The sequence below is a fragment of the Callospermophilus lateralis genome, chromosome 4 (genome assembly GCF_048772815.1).
Source record: "Callospermophilus lateralis isolate mCalLat2 chromosome 4, mCalLat2.hap1, whole genome shotgun sequence".
NCBI classification, from domain to species: Eukaryota; Metazoa; Chordata; class Mammalia; order Rodentia; family Sciuridae; genus Callospermophilus; species Callospermophilus lateralis.
In genome coordinates, this window is record NC_135308.1 from 126,415,704 (window position 1) to 126,436,019 (window position 20,316).

At 39.9% G+C, this 20,316-nt stretch overlaps 1 protein-coding gene across 1 annotated transcript; it reads right to left on the minus strand.

Annotated features, from left to right (window-relative positions):
• Positions 1-13,963: 13,963 nt before the first annotated feature.
• Positions 13,964-16,073, minus strand: Phlda1 (pleckstrin homology like domain family A member 1). Its single transcript, XM_076853133.1, has 2 exons — positions 14,854-16,073; positions 13,964-14,450 (listed from the first exon to the last, which is right to left on the minus strand). Exon 1 carries the CDS (start codon positions 16,071-16,073, stop codon positions 14,880-14,882), a length of 1,194 nt encoding a protein of 397 aa, XP_076709248.1. The 3' UTR covers positions 13,964-14,450; positions 14,854-14,879.
• Positions 16,074-20,316: the final 4,243 nt, after the last annotated feature.

Below are 20,316 nucleotides of genomic sequence, written 5' to 3' on the forward strand. Positions count from 1 at the left end.
GCAAGAGCAGCTAAAATCTATTCATTTAGCAAAATTCCTGAATACAGTATACTATTATTAATAATAGTTCTTATGTTGCACACTAGATCTTTTGACTCTTTCATCCTATAATTTGCTATTTTATATCCTTTCCTCTTATTTTCCTCCCTTAACTCTCCACCCCCAACCCTGATAACCAGTATCTCTAGACAGTTGATCTTATTTTTTAAAGTCTACATTGAAATGAGAACATGTAATTTTTTTTTCAATTTTTTAATTTGTTTTGTTCTTGGTTTTGGATTTTGTTTTGTTTGCAGTACTGAGGATTGAACCCTGGGCACTCTACCACAGATCTACAGCCCTAGCCCTTTTTATTTTATTTTGAAATAATGTCTCACTACATTGGCCCTTGAACTTGCTAAGTTGACTCTTAAACTTGCTATCCTCCTGCCTCAGGCTGTCCAGTTGCCAGGATCACAAGCATGGGTCATCATGCCTGGCCTATTTTTCTTTCTGTATCTGGCTTATTTCACTTAGTAGATTTCCTCCAGTGCCATCCATGTTGTGGTAAATAGCAGGGCCTTGTCCTTTTTAGGACTGAATAATATTTTATATATATATTTTCTTTTCCACAGCTGCTTTGTCTATTTGTCCACTGATGGACACCTGGGTTGTTTCCACGTCTTGGTTATTGTTAAGAGTGCTGCAATGAACTTGGAATTTCATTTATCTTTTTTTTTTTTGTGGTGCTGGGGATTGAACCCAGGGCTTTGTGTATGTGGGGCAAATACTCTACCAACTGAATTATATCCCCAGACCCCTCATGTATCTTTATGAAGAAATTCATTTCCTGTGGGTATATTCAGAAGATAGATTTCTGGGTCATGTGGTAATTTCTTTAGGAATCTCCACATTGCTTTCTATAATGGCTATACCAATCTATATTCCCACCAACATTGTACAAAAGTTCTCTTTCCTCCAAATCCTCGCCAATATTTATCTCAAGTCTATTACTACTCTTTGGTGACCCTTGGAGGATCTCCCGAAGGACAAGGAGTTCCCAGAACAGAATTTAAAAAATTAGCTGTTCTTCTTAAGAATGAATGGGGGGGGGGAGAATGAGTGAAAAATGTGCATTTCTTCTTCTCCCATTTTCCTGATCTGCATCATGTGGTATGATCTGTGAAAAGTAGTGCAAAGGAGGTCTCAAAGAGAGCTGGCTGCTATAACATCACCCTGCATCCCCGCAGAGACCCTGGCTCTAGTGCTCCAGTTCCTGAGACCCTGAGATCTTTCTTGTATCTCTCCCTTGGCTCCTCCAGGAAGGCATGGAAAGCAACTACATACATGCATTTTAAACTTTAATTTTGTTCTATTTAAATGATTCAGATGTTTAAAAAAACAAAAACAAACAAACAACAACAACAAAAAAAGGGCAATCATTACAAAGATAGTACCATGTCCAAAAGGGAAGTGTAGACTTTAGTAAAACTTATGACAATACCCTAATGAGTCTAAGTTAATGTCTCTAAGTCTAGTCCCATCTCCATGAGAGGCCTGACTTGTATTTCAAGTCTATTACTACTAGAACAGGTTGCACAGTGGCCAGCACAAAGAAAGCACAGTTAGATGCCTGGGTGACAAACCAGTCCCACTGTTTACCGAGAAGTTTCTTCAACTTCCTATCTTCAACTCTTTATCTGTCAAGTAGAGGGTAATAAAAGCTAATTTATAGACTGCTGGTTTCCTTTTCAGTAATCATTCTCGTCTTCTTTGCTAATGCAACATTTGAGATGGAAATATGAACAATTTTAAAAATACATTTTGACCCTCCCTTGCAGCTCTGGATAGCAGACTATAGGAGTCACAAAAATTTCTCTTAAAAGAATTATTTATCTGACAGATATTCCCTTTTGCTCTTTTCCCAACTCTTCTTTCTTCCTGTCTAGAACGCAGATATGGTAACCGGAATTCCAGCAGCCACCTTGGATCATGAGGCTGAAAGTTCTAATACAAGAGAAAGGTAGAAGGGGAGTGGATTCAAGACGACACAAAGTAGCATGGGATCACTCCCTGGACTTCTGGGCTTCACAGAAAAGAGAAGCAGATCTTTATATTAATATTAATATTCTTATTTTGATTTACCTGTAATAACAGTCAAACCTAATGCTGATAAGACCCAAATTAAAGACCTATATAAGAAGAAGTAAGATAATACATATAAAATAAGATAATACAAAACATGGGGTATAGTAGCTGGCATGTATTAAGTACCCAATAAATGTTAGTTGCTACTATGACTACTGCTACTACTAATATTCTGCTGACTACTATGATTACCACTATATCACAATTATTGTGTCTCTTCCTCATCCTCCTTCAGATGTTAAGTTTTTTGAGACAAACCTCTGTCTTACTTTGTATCCCCTGTGTGTTGCACAGTTTTAAAGTAAAAACATCATCTGCAGATAATTTTTTTAATTTAAATCTGCTGAGTGTGGTCAAGCATATCTATCCTTGATAATAAAGCCTAGAGAAAAGACTCCAATTTTTATATCAGGCTCTGTATTCCCTAATTCTTGTTTTATAATTTGTATTGTATTTGTATTGTATTCTGACAGATATTCCCTTTTGCTCTTTATATGTGAATCAGCAAATAGTTTTGTTAAGATGTATTCTTAACAAATGATTATGTCTTTTTGCAGAAAAAAATTAATGCACAAAAAAACATGAAAAAGTCTGACCAGTCCGGTGGAATGGCACATACCTGTAATCCCAGCAGCTCAGGCAGCTAAGGCAGGAGGATTACAAATTCGAGGCCAGCCTCAGCAATTTAGCAAGACCCTAAGCAACTTAGTGAGACACTGTCTCAAAATAATTGTTTTTTTAAAGGACCAGGGATGTGGCTCAGTGGTTAAGTGTCTCTGAGTTCAATCAATTCCCAGTATCAAAAAAAAAAAAGATCTGGCCACCTGAACTCAAAAACCATCTGCCACACCCCACCCCACCCCACAGCACCAGCAGCCTTTGTTATTATGGTAGCTGTCCTTCATTGAACACTAACTGTAAGTTCAGGGTCAGACTAAGCATTTTATGTGTTTTGTCTGAATTAATCCCCACGATCAGTCCCATGGGGAGGTATAGTTACCTCCATCTCTGATGGTGGGTGGGGTTAGAGTACATGAGGAAATGGCTCAATGAAAGCTGACTTTTCAAACTCAAGCCAGACTTCAGAAAATATTCCATAAGGGATATGAACCCATAGAAAAACTCATAAAAGTCTCACTGAGTTTTGCATATTTCCTTTCTCAGAGCCTCATTCAGGGGGGAACAACGTCTTGGAAAGGGAGAAGAAAGTTTAACAATTTTTAAACCATTTTTTGGATATATAACAAATGTCCAAAACTCTGTACATGTTTAATGTATATAATTTGATGTTTTGGGAAGGAGAGCTTAATTCTTCTCTTCCCTTTTCCTTGAAAACCAATCCCCATTTCTAAAATACTAATAACAACAATAACAATGATAATAATGTTCTTAATCACCTACTAGAAACACACCAAAGCCTCAAGGTCCATGAAAGTTTACATTCTGAGAAAAGACTCTTTCCCACCAAAAGGAAATTTCATTGGTACCTGGGGAAAACAGGAACTGAGGACATCATAGGAAAACTTCCTTGCCTTTCCTTTCATTTCCTTGCAAGATCACCTTACTTCCAAGGCCTGCAGGGAGCCCTGGCCTTCCCTGTGTATCTGGAGAACAGAATCCTCTCACCAGCCTCACATCTCACACCTTTTCATTCCATACCTGATTAGTTCTAATTATTATTATTATTATTATTATTATTATTATTATTATTATTATTTTGGTATTGGGGATTGAACCCAGGGGTGCTCTACCACTGAGCTAACATTCTAGCCCTTTTTAGTTTTTACTTTGAGATGGAGTCTCACTAAATTTCCTGAGGTTGACCTCACCCTTGTGATCCTCCTGCCTTAGCCTCCTGAGTAGCGGGGATTACAGGTGTGTGCCACCACACCCAGTTTATTTCTATATTTTAAATCCTCAAACATGCTTTGTCTCTCATCCCAATTCTATGTGTTTATTTCTGTACAGTGTCTGAAGTAATAATCAATTTATGTGCCATGTGTTCAAATCCAGTTGGGGGTACCCTGATTATCACACTGACATGGGCATAAGTTGGCTTAGGACATAGAGAACTGAGGAACCCACAAAGCCTATCCTCCAGTCCTGTTTTACAGTCATTTGGTTCTAGTGGATATTGTTTTTAAAGCCATGCTATAATCAAAGTGTTTTCCCAGGCTCTTGGAGTGCCCGGGTCAAGAATGCTGACAATCTGCTGTCAGAGAGGGAGGCTGTCAGCATCACCCCGCCAAGCCCTCCCAGTCAGTGCTTGCATAGAACCAGCAGGCAACCGCTGCCTTGTGACATGTGCTGTGACTCTGGGAGGGAGCCAAGGGCCATGAATGAAACCTCAGAAAAGGTCATTTTATGAAAGAGGCTATGTTGGCATCACCCAGGACAGAGATAATTTTGAATTAAACAGCAGATTACTGAATTCCCAAGTACGGGTACTTGCTGGGATCCATCTCATTTCTTCCCTTTGTGAGTTCTGAAATCCTCTGCAAGATGAATCCTAAGTCAGAGGAGCACTTGTTTGGGGTTTTTAATGTCTTAGGTTAAAAAAAAAACTGTTATTGATTATTTAATTTGGGGCTATGTGAATGGTATTTGCCCAGCTCCCTAAAAGGGCAGCTGCATGTCTTATCACCTGCCTATTAGGATCTCACAGTGCCTCACCAATCGGTTCATCTCAACTAACCTTTTCCAGGGAATCTTCCTTTTCCAGGGAATCTTTCTGCTGACACCTACACGAAGAGGCTAGGAAATCCAGTCAGCTGCCCCCTCAAGTAACTGTAAAAACATCCAAATCACTTCAACATTTTTCAGCCCCACAGATGATTTCAAAACCTCCAGGATGCCTAACAAGACACACTAAAAACATTCCATGAATATTTTAACAGTCAAAAGATAAAATAAATTCCAAACAGCTTCTTAACCCAGTTTCTAAATAAATGATTTTAAGTAGATTTAAAAATATATATACTCTAACAATCATATTTTGAAATATGTTCATTTCAAAAATATATTTCTGAATTCTTTTGTGAATCTACTCCTTGCTTGAGGTTTTTGTTAACCAGATGGATTATACTTGAAATAACTAAATTATGTCTCTCTTTTTAAAAAACTATGGAAATAAACAACTTGTTTTTACTATTATTATTATTTATTATTGTTTTTATTATTATTAAACCTTTAAGAAGATTTTATATAATAAAAAGAAAAACATATACCTTTTGGGGAAAAGATATGATAAATATTTTTACCTAGATGCTGGAAAGTTTATGCATGATATCTGAAGGTTTCAAGTGATGATTTGCAAGAATAATCACCTTGAATTTACATTCAAGCCTTACAAAGTAGTAGTGTTGTGGAAAGAGCATTGATTGAGAATAAAGGGAGCTGAGTTCGGGTTCTAATTCTGTCTTTGACTTTGCCCGTGGGTAGGTAACTGACTCCTCCCATCTTCATCTTCTTCCTCTATAAAATGGGGAGGTATGGATGAAGCTTTGTTTAAACTCCTAAAATGCCATCATCAGCTCTGATTTCAAATTCACCTCATACAGGTAGAGGAAAGCTATCATTACCTAACATTTTATAGAAAGCAAATATAAACCAGGGATCACCAACTACTGAGACAGTCACAAAACTCAGTGGCAATCTGGTACTTTTTACAGACAAGAATTTCATTTAAACCTCTGGCAGTAATTATTCCATAATGAGCCAGTGAGTTGTGGCAACTATCAAGTTCATTCCAAGCACGAATATGCATCTTATGAGTCTCCTTTACTATCAGAAATGGAGAGTAAGACACTGAATTGTTTTCTCACCAGCAATGAAACTTCACAACAGGAAAGGGACTTGGTACCACCAGAGGCCACTGCTCTGTCATAGGTGTTCAGTCTGGTTGGGACTGTCCCTCAAACCAGGAAAACCCTGAGGAAGTCTGCTCTACTCTGTGCTATTTTAAACCCTTAGATGTCAGGTTCCACACCAAAAACTGACCAACCCACCTTCATGAGCCATGAAAGTTTCTACCAAGAAAAATGGAAATGATAATAATAATAATAATAATACGTATGTGACAAAAAGTATGCATTGGGTGTTACTTGGAAGGATTATTAAAGGCAAGTCTGTACCAATGGTAGTCAAGCTTTATAGAAACAAATATTTCTTTAGTGCTAAAAGTCAATTAAAAAAAAAAAAAGAATATACCCCAAACTGTTACAAATTTGGTTTCTTTGGCTGTGATGAGTCACAAAGTTGGTCTACTCTTATGAGGAGATGAGTCAGCCCTGGCTGGGTAAGTCTCACTACTGGTTAGAATACTATGGCAAAGTTCAAAATACTTCAAACAACTGAACTATCAACCTCAGTAGGAAATGAACTGAATGAACTATCAGATTCAGGAGAAAACCGGAAGTGGACAGTGACATAATTAAAACTTTGAAACACCACAAGGGTCATTTCCTGTTTCAGGATGACCCTGTGGTCATCCTCCTGTCTGTTTGGAAGCAGTGGCCTTAAGGCCCAGCAGTGGATGTTGGCTCACTCTGTTAGAAAGGACTTTGACAGAACTTGAGAATATGCAGCATAACCACACTGATGATTTTTTTCAAGCTTCCACTTCCGGAGTGAACACGTTGGCAGGGAGCAAGCCATTCTCACTTCTACTCCATCTCAGAAGTGGTTAAATGTGATACCTCTAAGGAGCTAACAGAGTAGACTTTTCTGTCCTCAGGTCCTAATAATCCCTTCAAGATAAAATCAGAGCCCCTACCTACAATAGTCCATCCCAAATATCCACATAGCAAAGTCCTCTGGTCCTTACCAGCACCATATTTGATAAGCAGGCTCATTTTAAGGTAAGGCTAACACTCCAGGACACTCCCTGCATGACACTGACTATGGCCTTTTGGGAAAGAAACAAAGCAAGTAAGGATGATGATGTGCTGGTACAACTAATGAGTTCATTATTCAGGTTTGTCTGGTCAGTAATTCTGGACAGTTACAATGTTGTATTTATATGATTCCTTCCACTTTAACATAAATATGTATTTGACTTGGATTCTACAAAAAACTAAAAATTATTTTTTGCTTTTTTAAAAATTACACCATCCTATTTCTTAAAACCAAATTATTTGGAGTAGAATACCCATATGTAGATGAATATATAATATCCAATTCCTCTTAAAATGGTATTCAGATAATAGTGTTTTTGTTTACATAATGCTTTATTGTCAGTGAAGTGGTCAAAGGTGGCTCTGGGACTTGAACTCATGTAGATTTCATTGCTAATTCATAGTATGTTCAGAATCGCTTCTCATGAATAGGTCTATCGTTCCCACTTACACATGAGCAAATGAAGAAGGCTCAAAGAGACTGACAGCCTAATGTCACAAGACCAAGCAGAGTCAGAACTAGAATCCATGCCTTGCTCCTTACAACAAGATGTATGGTGGACATGTTTATTGTAGCAGTATTGAAAACTGAAACTCGCTAGATGGCAATAGGTAAATGAATAAAATATTACATCAACTCAGTAGGATATTATGCTGTCATTAAAATGATGGCTTTAAAACAATGAGGATGGTAGCTACCGTTTTTGGAATGCTTACTTTGCAACAGGCACAACACCACCTCTTTGTGTGAACTAAATTTGGTTTCACAATCCTATGACACAGGTACTATCATTGCCTGTATTTTTATACATGAAAACTGAGGCTAAATCCCAAAGAATCAAGGGCCAAATGTTTTCTCTGATATGCGGATGCTAATTCCCAATAAGGGTGGAGTGGGGATAAAGGTAATTTGGACTAGGCAGAGGGGAGTGAAAGGAGGGGAAGCGGGTATGGGGGTCGGAAGGATAGTTGAATGAATCAGACATTATTACCCTATGTGCATATATGAGTACATGACCTGTGTGACTCTCCATCATGTACAAGCAGATAAATGAGAAGTTATACTCCGTTTATGTATGATGTGTCAAAATGTATTCTACCATCATGTATAACTAATCAGAACAAACAAATACTTAAAAAAAAAAAAACAAAAAAAAACACTGAGGCTAAAATAAAGTAAATCACTTGCCCAAGGGAATTCAGTAAATTAGAACACAACTAGTTGACTCTAAAGCAGGGTTTCTCAAGCTTGGCATGATTAACATTTGGGGAAGGATACTTCTTTGTCATGGGGTATCAGCCTATACATTGTGGGGTACTTAGCAGCATCCTTGGTGTTTACCTACCAGTTGTGAAACATAAAAATGTCTCCAAACATTGTCAGATGTCTCCAGGGGACAAAATTGCTACAGGTTGAGACCATGGATCAGTGGCTAAAGCCTTAAGATAATGGTTACATTATGCCATATACTCCAGCCAACATCACCAGTCTTCAGAGAAATGGTGATGAAAGAGACAGACATGGTCATAGACAGGATTCCCTGAGAAACAGGCTGTGACACTCTGAGATTCAACTCAAGGGGTAGGCAGCAGGGGTATAATATTCTTGAGAATTTCCCCTGTGAGGAAGCAAGAGAATCAGCGCTGGGCAGAGGGAGAGTTGAATCCCCATGCCAACTTGTTGAGACGGGTTCCAGCCAATTCCACAGAGAGCCTGAAGCCGGGATGGCTGACTTCAGACAACAGGGTCTGTCCTTTAATCACTCCCTGCAGCCCACCCCATGGATGTGAGCTACCCACTAGCACCTGGGTGTGATCTAGAACAAGATTAGCTCTTGGGGAAAGCACTCAGTGAGGACATGACAGCCTCCTAGGCTCCCACATCTGCCCTGTCCAGTGGCAATCCAGGAAGGGCACCACAGCTATAGATGAGTATTTTGATTGCATAATTGTAAATGACTTAAAATGCATGAGTGGACCAAGACTGAATAGTAACAAGTAAATTGTCATTAAAATGGTAGTACTACAAATAATTCATTTTCTCCTTTATCAAAGTTGAATACAAGGAAGGTGTCATCATACCATCCTCTACATCTAGAAACAAGTGCTGAGATCTCAGGAAACACAACTCAAAGCTTCAAAATGCCATATAGATTAGTATGACTATGATTCGAAACCTGCTCATCTGTCCTAAGATGCAGGAAGCTTCCCTCGAGAGCAATGCCAGGTATTGTTCTAAAGCACTTTTATGTGTACTAACCTAAAAAATCTCAATAACTCTGAGGTACATAACTCCATTTATAACTCCATTTTATAAAGAAGGAAATTGAATTCCCAAGAAGTTAAGAAAATCAAGATCTACACAGCAATAAGTGATAGAACTGAGACTTGAATCTACATACTATGACTCTCAAATTCTGGCTCTTACCAACTCTGCTTGACCACCTCTTATCCTATATGCATTTATTTCACACAGTGTCCCTGAAGTCCCCCCAACAACAGCATTTTAACTTCTGGTTTTAGTTCTTCTTGAAAGAGAGAGAGAATAATAAAGCTGTTAAATCTAAGACTACACTGAGAGATAAAACAATTGCTTTAAAATTTTCTAGTATTTTAAGATATAAATGCATTTAATGAATGCCAATAGAGATTGTGAGAATAAAGTGATGCTGTTTTTCTTTAGGGAATGAAGTCCCTCTTCTACTTTCAACACAAAACAGGAAGCTTTATAGATGCCAGTTTGAAGGATGATTCTCCTATTGTCAAAGATTTAACCTCCCCGAAGATGTAAGGTTCAAGAGAAAATTGTGTTCAAGTTGATTCATTACGGATCTTGTCTCATCCTCTGGGAAGTATGGAAAATTCAACTCAAATTCATTAACAGTCAAAAATTAATTTCAACAAAAGATAGGTGAACTTTTATATTTAAAAAAATCCCAATTAGTTAAAAAAATAATTTCTAACTTCAAAAGGTCTTTTTCTTCCCAGAATGACCATGACCTTTATGACAGTCAAGCCCTCTAGAACCTTTGTCCAATAGGAACAAGTTTAGTTCCCAGGGAACCAGGCCTTTAAAAGGTCCACAGGCCAGCTGACTGAATAGATGCTTTATTTGAAATGGAATGCATTTTGATAATATGAAAAATAAATCACATCTCTTCAAAATCACTTGAGACACATTTACACAAATTCCAACCACACTATTAAGTTTGCAGTGTGATAGTTTGTAAAACATTTGGTACATGGTAGTACTTGCTTTTCAGAAGCTATTGTTCATGTGTTCTGAAACTTGCAGTAGAAAACTGACAGCTGATGGTGGAATGTAACAAAGACTTTTATCTTTCTTGGAAAACATGCTTCTCCACTGTCCAATCACCAGCAAGCCAGCTTCAGAGCACTGGGGAGTTGTATGCAAATACTTGTAATGACTAGGAGTCCTTCTGTTTCCTTCATTGTACAAGAATGCACCACCCTATCTGTTTTTGGTTTTTTTTCTTTTTTTATTGTCTTTGTGGTGCTTGGGATGGAACCCACTGCCTTGCTAGACAAGTGTTTTACTGCTAAGCAACAGCCCCAGCCTCAAGTATGCCCTAAGAAAACTCCAATGGATCCTACTCCATTTGTCAAATATCCTAACAACAAAGTCACAGATCACTTTGTCACCCAATCCCACATAACTGGATTGAATATTCAACATTGCAGATCCAAAACATCACCCTTCAAAACTGTGTCAAGAATTTAGAAAAGAGTTCCTAAAACCTATTCAACACATTTCCACAATTAAAACATTTTAGGTTGCTTTAGGTTAACAGGTGTATTTCTCTAGAAGGAATCACACTGATGGCTGCAATATCATGATACATAATTTCCAAGTTTTAAATTTATTCTGCTGGTGGTATGTATTGATAAAGCAAAAATGAATTAGGTTTTCTCTGTCTGTCTGTCTGTCTCTCTCTCTCTCTCTCTCTCTCTCTCACACACACACACACACACACACACACACACACGACACAAAAAGCAACTGCTTGCAGACCTCTCCTCATCCCACAAAGTTCTATGGTCGTGGAATTGCTGCGTGCTTGCTCAAGTCTTAGACCCTTCTAAGCCTGCTACTATCATATGGTTAACACCTGCAGCTAAATGATACCACATCACTTTCTGGGGAGGAGGCAGAAAACAAATAATGTATTTGAACAGGCAGAAAAGTTGTTCAGTGTTAGGGCATTTTTAGAGAAACACAGAGCACTTCATGTATGAGAGCAAAAAAATAAAATGGACTTTTCAACTTAAGCCAGACTTCGTAAGAGTATTTACACATAAGGAGAGCTCCTTTAAGCAATACATAGAGTTTCGGTTTTCCTTTTTCTTTCCTTTTTTTTTCCTTGCCATCATTAGAAGTGAAATGATACAAGTTGGCTTGACTCATACATGATTAGAGAATCTCAGCTTGCTCAATGAGGAAAAATGTTCATTTTGAAAGGGCTCTTTTATAGATGTTTATTCGCTGACCTCAACACTCCCTGTAGGGCATAGGCAGATCTAAGTGGATTTCTGCTAAGAAAGAATGAAGGAGTTTCATGATGTTTAGCCTGTCCCTGAATTTGTTGTTCTCAGGGAACTTGAGAGCTAGTGAAGGAAGCACTCAGCGAGGCAAGAGAAACCACCTCCTGGGTGCTGAGGAGTTACATATTTTTTTCTTTTTTCAATCATTTGTCCCTACAAATGGTAACTAGCTGCATTGTAGGCTGAGTGCCAATAAGAGTTCAAGGACAAAAGTTCAATTTCCAGATGGGACACTACTTTTTTTAACTTTTCACATTTGATGTTTGTTTGTGTTTGGGAGGGTGGTTCTATTGGACCTGCCCTTTTGTTCTTTTTCTTGGGTCAGCTGAAAGTATTTTTTTGAATCTTTTTCCATGAAGCTGACTTATCAGGCTTCACAGTACCATAGGTGGTTTGTATCATTTCCTTCCAGGTAGGACAGAGCCACTGAGATATCAAATGATGTATATTTATATTTTTGTTTAGTTTTGTTGAACATGCATATTATTTTTGCTCTGGAAAAATTATTAAGCCAGAAGAGTTTCAAAGTGTTAAAACAATAAAAACCATCCTACTTCTGCTAGTTTCTGAAATTTCACAGTTAAATGCTAAGAGGGATTGATTCTAACTAGACTGCCATAGTGATGGTTAAGTCAATATAAATCTCACAGTAGACCAAGGGACAAGGGCTATGGAAGAACAAGAAACCATGATTCTGGCAGTACCACTAAGAGCCACGGCTATTGTAGGGGGAAAACTGGAGCAGCCAAGAGAAAACTGGAGCATATTTTTTTCAACAATGAGATTATCTAGCTCTGTACATAAGCTAACAACATACAAATGCCTTTTAAAAAAACCTACATCAATCTTAATTTTCAAAGTATTTGGTACAAATGTTTATAACACAATTATTTAGAAGAAAAATCCTCCATTTGAAACAGAGCTGTGGATTAATTGGGGTTATTATGATCTACATGTATTAAAACTACAGTATTATTAGGCATTTCCTAAGTCAGATCAAACTGAATTTAAGAAATCTTTTGACCTTGTCTCTCTGAGCTGTCCCATATACCTATAATGTTTTAAATCTTGACAGTACATTTTCACAACTTCAACCTAAATAGCCCCTAGAAGTGGGAGTTCACTTATGTTTTGTTTTGTGCTATTTGTATAAGTTTTAATTTTCCCCTGTAACTTCTTGGGTAAGAGTTATTATCTCAAAGTTGCATCATTTAAAATTCATTGAAATTCCTTTCTAAATAGAAGGAGAATAAAGACATCTCCAGCATACAATTCTATTTTCATTTCTTGACTGTATAATTTAGCAGTGGTCTACAATGACCATTCCAATTTAAATGCTGGAAAAATACTGACCAAGACACTGTGAAAAAGACACTGGAAAACAGAGACCCATTTTGAAAGCCATGCAGATAGGAAGTGATTTTTAGCCCCAAGAGGATTTGGTACCATCTACGGCTCTTTCTAAGTAGCATCTGCCCTGGTGGATTCTGACCATCCTTTTGATTTAACACAGAAGGAGGTTTGTTCTACCTTTAAAAGCACATCCTCTCTCCCTCACCCCCCCTCAGACTCCTAAACAAATGGCTACTAAAACAAGACTGGGGTTGTTTTCTTACTGAAATCCATTGTTTATCCAGTCCTTCCTTTTTCAATTCTGAGTTTAGCTAACCTAAGAAAACATATAACCCTCTAATTTCTCACAGAACAATAAAAACAGTTGGTTCTTCTAATCAACATTATTTTCTGTATGAAAATAAAAAAATATGACTTCTAGTCCTTTGATATATTTACAAACTATATTTTAAACTATGAGATTCTTAGTGTGCTTGTAGAACAAACTGAAAGGATAAGAAAATGTGGTTCAATTCAAGTGTGCAAAGCTCTTGGTGAAGGGTACTTCAGTATGGACAGGAGCACAAATACTTTTAAACAAGTTGAATGATCCCCCATACACACCCGCCCAACCACACTACATTTTCTAACTGAAACATCTAATGCATTCATATTCAGAAAGCACAATTAAAAGGACTGTTTTTGTTTTGCTTTTTTGGTGCTGGAGATTGAACTCAGAGCCTGGCACTCTACCACTGAGTAGACCCTCCAACCCTCAAAAAGAACCCTTATTAAACCTTCACACAGATTATATAAGCTCCTACAGCGGACCCAGCCCTACCACATATTTAAGACATGACCATTCTGCCATCAATTAGGTTATGTTCTAGATATTTTGAAATCAGATGTCATTACTACTGATTCCCGAAAGCATTATCTTGATCATTAGATTTTCATAATTACACAATTCTGAGCTCTTAGCTTTTTAAAAAATTCTGTTCTACATATACTATATGTCTAAGGAAGAAACCTCAAAAAAAAAAAAAGTAATATCAGAGTTTAATTTCAACAATGAAAGTGTCAGACCTCCTGAAAATGCCTTGGGAATATTGATTGTATTCTTAATGTTTTCCTCTCCACCATCCTTTTTATCTTTTCTAAGATTAGAACTTAATAGGGTATAGGTTTTGGGAAAAATGACCTACATTCAGAAATGTCTTAGAGCAAGTATTTAAAAAAACTAATAAATAACCATAAACCAAAATACATTAAAATAAAATTACAGTACATCATAGCTTCTAGACGGTCCACTAAATTAGAAGATCCTTTCAAAGGTTCATAAATAAAGTCTTCTTGACTCAAAATCGATCCCTGCATTGTGATGAAGAATATGCAGAAAATTAAGAGGAATTGCAAGTTATCAGGTGATGTCCAAACTACTTGGTCTGGAGCAGGGCGGGGAGTCTGTTTTGTTTTTGATCCAAGTGAAGACAATAGAAATCTGCTCGTCCCACTTCCTCAAGTCCTCAAAACCTGGAAAGAAATGACACCGAATGAAGTATGCTGCTCAGAATTCTTAAAGACCCAGTTTTCTTCAGGTAAGTCCAGGGGACAAAGCACACTCAGAAAGATAATCAGATGGCTCCCAGAGTGCCAGACACACAGTTGACAGTGGAACGCACACCACCCAAGGAGGAGTCAGGTTGGGCATGGAAGCTGTCTGCCTGCCTCCCTGCCTGGCCTGAACAACCTCCACCCCCCAATCCTCCCCTCTCTGCCGGGCCATTCCTGGATCCAGCTTAATGTCTTCTTTCCATGTCCCCCAAAACTTGGAATGATTTCTCATTTTCCCACGTAACAGCCAAACCAGTGAACAAGTTCCTCTCAACACCCCCGAGATCCCACTCCTCTGTGGCCCAAGTTGCGAAGACCTTACCTTGTCTGGCCCAAGTACTGCCCCCTTCAGGCAGAGTTGGAGGTGCTGCGGAGAAGCCGGTGGCCGAGTGGCTGCGAGTGCTGTTGCGAGTGCTGTTGCGAGTGCTGTTGCGGGTGCTGTTGCGGGTGCGTTTGTTGGTGCGGATGTTGTAGTTGGTGAGGATGAGGGTGCGGGTGTGGATGCTGATGAGGATGCGAGTACGGATGAAGCTGCTGAGGCTTGGGTTGGGGCTGAGACTGGAGTTGGAGTTGGGGTTGGGGTAGGGGTAGGGGTAGGGGTTGGGGTTGGGGTTGGGGCTGGGGCTGAATCTGCGGCTGCGGAGGCTGCTGCTGGACCAGGTGCTGCTGCTTCTGCCGCGTGGACTTGACGGCCAGGATGGCCTGACGATTCTTGTACTGCACCATCTGCAGAGTGATCTCGGCGTTCCAACCTTGGTCCTGGGGGCACCGAAAGTCAATCTCCTTGCCCTCCGCCATCACCACAGTGAAATACATATACTTGCCCTTGCGCTCCACGCAGTCTACGGTCTTCATGTTGGAAAAGTGCAATTCCTTGAGCTTGACCGGGGGCTCAAGGCTGGCGACAGCGGGGCCACTGGGTTGCGATGGCTCAGCCATCCCCTGCCCGGGCTGTTGCTGCTGTTGCTGCTGTTGGTGTTGCAGCTGCTTGGGCGGGATAAGTAGCAGCCCCTCCTCAGTGAGGATGCAGCACTTTTTCTTCCAGAGCTGCAGCAACCCGTCGCTGCGCTTCTCCAGTACGCCCTCCTTCAGTGCCTTGCAACCGCTGCTCTCCAGCATCCTCCCGGCATAAGGGGGGTCACCGCTTGGCTCGGCCTCTCCTCTTCCTGCCGTCCGGGCTGGGGGCAGCAGTAGCAGCCGCGCGCCGTCCTCGCCCCAACGGCTCCCACGGCCGCCTGCCCGGAGCGCGCAGAGGAGGCTAACACGCAGGAGGCAGAGCGGCGGTGGCGGTTCTGAGTCCCGGCAAAAGGGCAACCGCGTCCTGATACGCCACAAGGTCCTGGAGCTGCGAGCTGCCTGGCTTTTGCCGTCCTCTTGCGAGCGCTCACTGAAGGGCACTGGCCGGGCCCCCTCGCGGCGCTTTTGAATGGGCCATCCTCCCCACCCCCGAGTGACACCCAGCGGAAAAGGCGGCTCCTGGCGCCCGCACCGCGGGGGAAAGCCCAGCTCCGAGAGGCGCTCGGCTGCCGGCGCACGCCTCATTAACTTGGGGCCTTCCCAAAGCCGGCCGCGAACACGCCCCCTGCTTCCCTTGCTCCGCCTCTCGCCACCCACTTGCTTCAGCGCTTCCTCGCCTGGAAGGCAGCACAAGCCCGAGCCCCGGAAACTCCTCTACTCCGCCCTAGGCGCCCCAGCTGCCTAGCGACTGATGCCAACGCCCAAATTGCGCTGAAAGGCCATCCCCTCTGTCCCGCCTTTCCCTGGCCCACTGGCCCACGGGTCCCTCTGCTAACAGCCTCAGAAAGTGAGGATGTGGCGGCCAAGGCGGGTAACAGCTACCAAGCAGTGCCGGGAATACAAAGCCCTCTACTCTGGGGAACCAGCCCTAGGGTTTAGCGCCTTACTCTTGAGATCCCGCAGAACCAGTTTCTTGGTGTGGAGCAGGGAGACTGAAAACAAAACTGATCCTAACACACCGCAAAGTATTGCCGAAGCGTCTGCCCCAGACCCGTATGTAGTGTACAAAGGCCCAATAGGACATCGTACTTTTTTGTTCAGTCATTAAATAGGTCTTGGAATAAATGTGTTAAAGTAATAGGGCTACCGTCTCTTTTAGTAAGGGCAGGAAAAGGTGGATGCATTTGCGAAGGCAGCATTTTCCCTTCCTTCTCTCTGGACCCCAGACGACAGGTAGTAGCTAATCTCCCCTATTCAGAACACAAGCTTTCTCCGTTCCTTGACCACTAAGCCTGCAACATCTCAGAATAGTTAACCAACTACAAACAGGAGAAAATGTTCCCTGAGATCCCACAGTTCTGAGGTACAGCTTGATCTTCCAAACGCCAACTGGCCCTTCTGGTCCCTTTGTGCAAAGGCCTAATGGGTCAGATCTATCTGGAATCTCTGTGAACAGAGAAGGTAATGTCCTACGGGACCCCAGCTCCCTCAGCTTCTACTGCTTCTTGAGAAGTGTATAAACCGAGATCTAGCCTCTGTTAGGGAAACTCATCAAATAAACAGGGAGCGCCAAGTATGCACCAACCCTGAGGAAGATAATTTCGCAAAAAAGAAAAATGAAGGCGGGAGCGGGGGCTAACAGGTCCAAGTTAGCTAGGGTAAGAGAAATGGCTACTTCTGTGACCAAAGTAGAAGGGGTATTGAGCTCCGCTTCTAGTCACATGGCTATAACAAAGAATTCAAGAATAAAGAAGCTTGCAAAGCTGAGCAAATCATAATTCTTTATGTGTTAAGAAATTCGAACAAATTGAGAGACAATCAGAACAAAGGATGTTTTAAATGAAGGAAAGTCCTGAATCTTAATCTTAAAAAACACTTGTATTGGAACATGGTTCTGCACCCATTAAATTGCACTTGACCAGATCTCAGGGCTTTCACATAATTGATTTAGAAGCCTTGAAAGGAGAAGGGCAATTACTGAAATTTTGTAAAGATTTCTAATAATATCATGTTAAAAAGATTTACAATTCTATGTATCAATAACAAACACTATATCTAACATCTCAATTTGTTTCATTCTTTGTGGGACAACTGAGCATTCCAGAGAATTTCTACATGACCAGCTGTTTATATTTTTAACAGAATGACATTCTTTAGCTCATTTAGAAAAGATACATCCTTTAAATCTACAATCTCTTAGGGCAGGTGTCATTGACAAAGACATTTCATTAGGAAAAACATAAACTTGACTGAGTAAAAAATAAGATGTAATCTGAAACCCAAGCCATTTTTTTAGGAGAAAACTCCAGTGTTTGGTGTTAACCTTCTGAAACTTATGAAAATGTAACAAATACATTCTATTCTCCTATATTAGGGCTTGACTAATATTTGAATTAAAAAGCCCTACTTATAACAAGAAACTTTTAAAACTCAGAATTTTCCACTGGCTATTTCACAATTACAAGTACCCAGTTAATATTATAGACCTAATTTTATTAGGTCAAATGAGTCTATAATGTGCTCTAACCACATGCATAATTGGAAAGAAAACTTTGTATAAGAACCTTGTATATTGATGACAACTTTGCTCTTATTTCATCACCAGCAACTCACTTTTTTCCTTCTTTGTTTAGTACTGGGGATTGAGCCTAGGAGTGCTTTACTACTGAGCTACATTCCCAGAAAGGCCAAGGCGCACCCTTTGAGACAGGGTCTTGCTGGTTTACATCAGTTGCAGCATAGGACAGTGTTCATTTTTACCCCATGGATAAAGTTCTCTACTTCAATGGCATCATTCTCAACTTTGTTCCTCCTGTCTGGTCACTATCTCCTAAGTTGTTCCTCTTCTCCCAAGTCTTTGAATATTGAAATACCCCAGATCCTAGTCCTTGGTTCTCTTATTTATACTCATACCCTTTATCTAAATCAGACTCATCACATGCCCCAAAGTCCCAAATTTATATCCCAAATTGTATAAGCAACATCCAGTTGCTATTGTCAAAGAATAAAACAGACTATTAGAATGGCTATATGTGAAAAACTGCCTTCAGTTTGGATAGATTTCAGGCCAGCATTACTCCAAGTCTGAGTTGTTTTTCTTGTATTTCTCTTTAATATTAACTGGGTACTTACTGTAGAGCTCAACATATGGTCTTCCAACATGTTTTATCTACAGCCCTCTTCTCAGGTGATAGTGATCAATCTGTACAGCTGATCAAGTCAAAAACCTTGGACCAGGTTTGCCCTTACCCCAAGCCAAGAGGAGCCCTAGGCTTTTTAAGTATTATGTACTTCGGAGTAGTCAAAATGGCATGTCCATCTGGAATACATATTCTACACTCCAGGCACTTGGGACTCCAAATGACCTCCAAACTGTTCCAGAAAATGCAGTTACCACTGTGTACATGGACAGTTCTATTACACAGGCAACAGTGTCCCCCCAAACATGCAGGAGGCTTTTTGAAACCATTCACAGCTTGGGTGGTGGTGGGGGGGGACAAATGAAAAATGGGACATAGGCTGAGAATCAGATCTGCTTATAAGTTACATTCTGGTGAAAATTCAAACCTGGCTTTCCAGGTTTTTTATAAAGGTATGTTTGTCAAGATTGGACATATTTTTATTTAACAAAATGCTTAAATATTAAGTACATGATACCTGCTTTATACTCTTACCTCAGGACTGCAAATGTGTTAGAAGCATGTCCACCTTCCAGTAATCTTTTCTCAATCTACATTTACACAGCAAATTCCATTGGTTGTACTTCAAAACTATATCTGGATCTGATTTCATCTCCTTCATAGATTACACTACAATGGCCTACTAATTTTTCTCCTTGACTTTATCATTGTCTTACAATGTACTTTAAACACAAGAGTCATCCCAAGCACAAGACTTTACTCAAATGTCAGCTCTCAATGTGGCCTATCCTAATCACTTAAAATTGCAACCACCTGGTTCCCATATAGTATTACCTTCTAACATATTACTGAATGATGATCATTGCATATTCGTTTCCTTTTTTTGAATATACACTCTTCAAGGTAAGGATCAGTTTCTGATGTGTTCTAATCACTTGGAACAATTTTTGGCACACGGGTGCTCATCACAAGGAGAAATTGTTTAGAAGCCTAGCATAAGATCACTTTATGCTTTTGATAAGTCTTACAAGGCATCCTACTTTAAATGTTACCCCAAAACAAGAAACCAAAAAAAAAAAAAACCCTTCCAAACTTGCCATACCAATATATATTTGGTATATTTTTAAAATGGTTAACTACAACACATACTAAGCCCATTATCTTAAATGCTACCATATTCCCTAGATGCTATCTAAATATACCCCACAAAACTGTGAAAAATACTAAGTATCTACTGTTGTCCAGTAAGAGTAATTGAAAGGAAGAGAAACTAAATTAGTACTTGACAACTAACCAAATATTTGCTTAGAAGTCCATTACCAACATGGTTAGATGTAGAACTTGCAAAGTTAGATTTGGATAGAATAAAGATTGAAATAGTTAAAAGCAGCCAGGCATGGTGGAACAAGCCTGTAATCCCAGGAGTTCCAGAGGCTGAAGCAGAAGGAGTCCAAATTCAAAGCCAGCCTCAGCAACTTTTCAAGACCCTAAGCAACTTAGAGGACCCTGTCTCATAAAAAGCCTAAAAGCCAATATTCTATAAAATCAGGTCATTCTCACTGATGTACCAAAGCATAACCAAGTCTCACATTCTGAATACAACTTTTACTTCATCTTCCAAAATATAGATTAATTCCCAAAATGCCTTGGGTGGAAGGTAACCTTTAACATTATCTAGACTTCTTAGA

Bases quoted from the DNA above. Each gene is read 5' to 3' on its own strand.
- Phlda1 (XM_076853133.1), bottom strand. From the start codon at position 16,073: ATGAGGCGTGCGCCGGCAGCCGAGCGCCTCTCGGAGCTGGGCTTTCCC.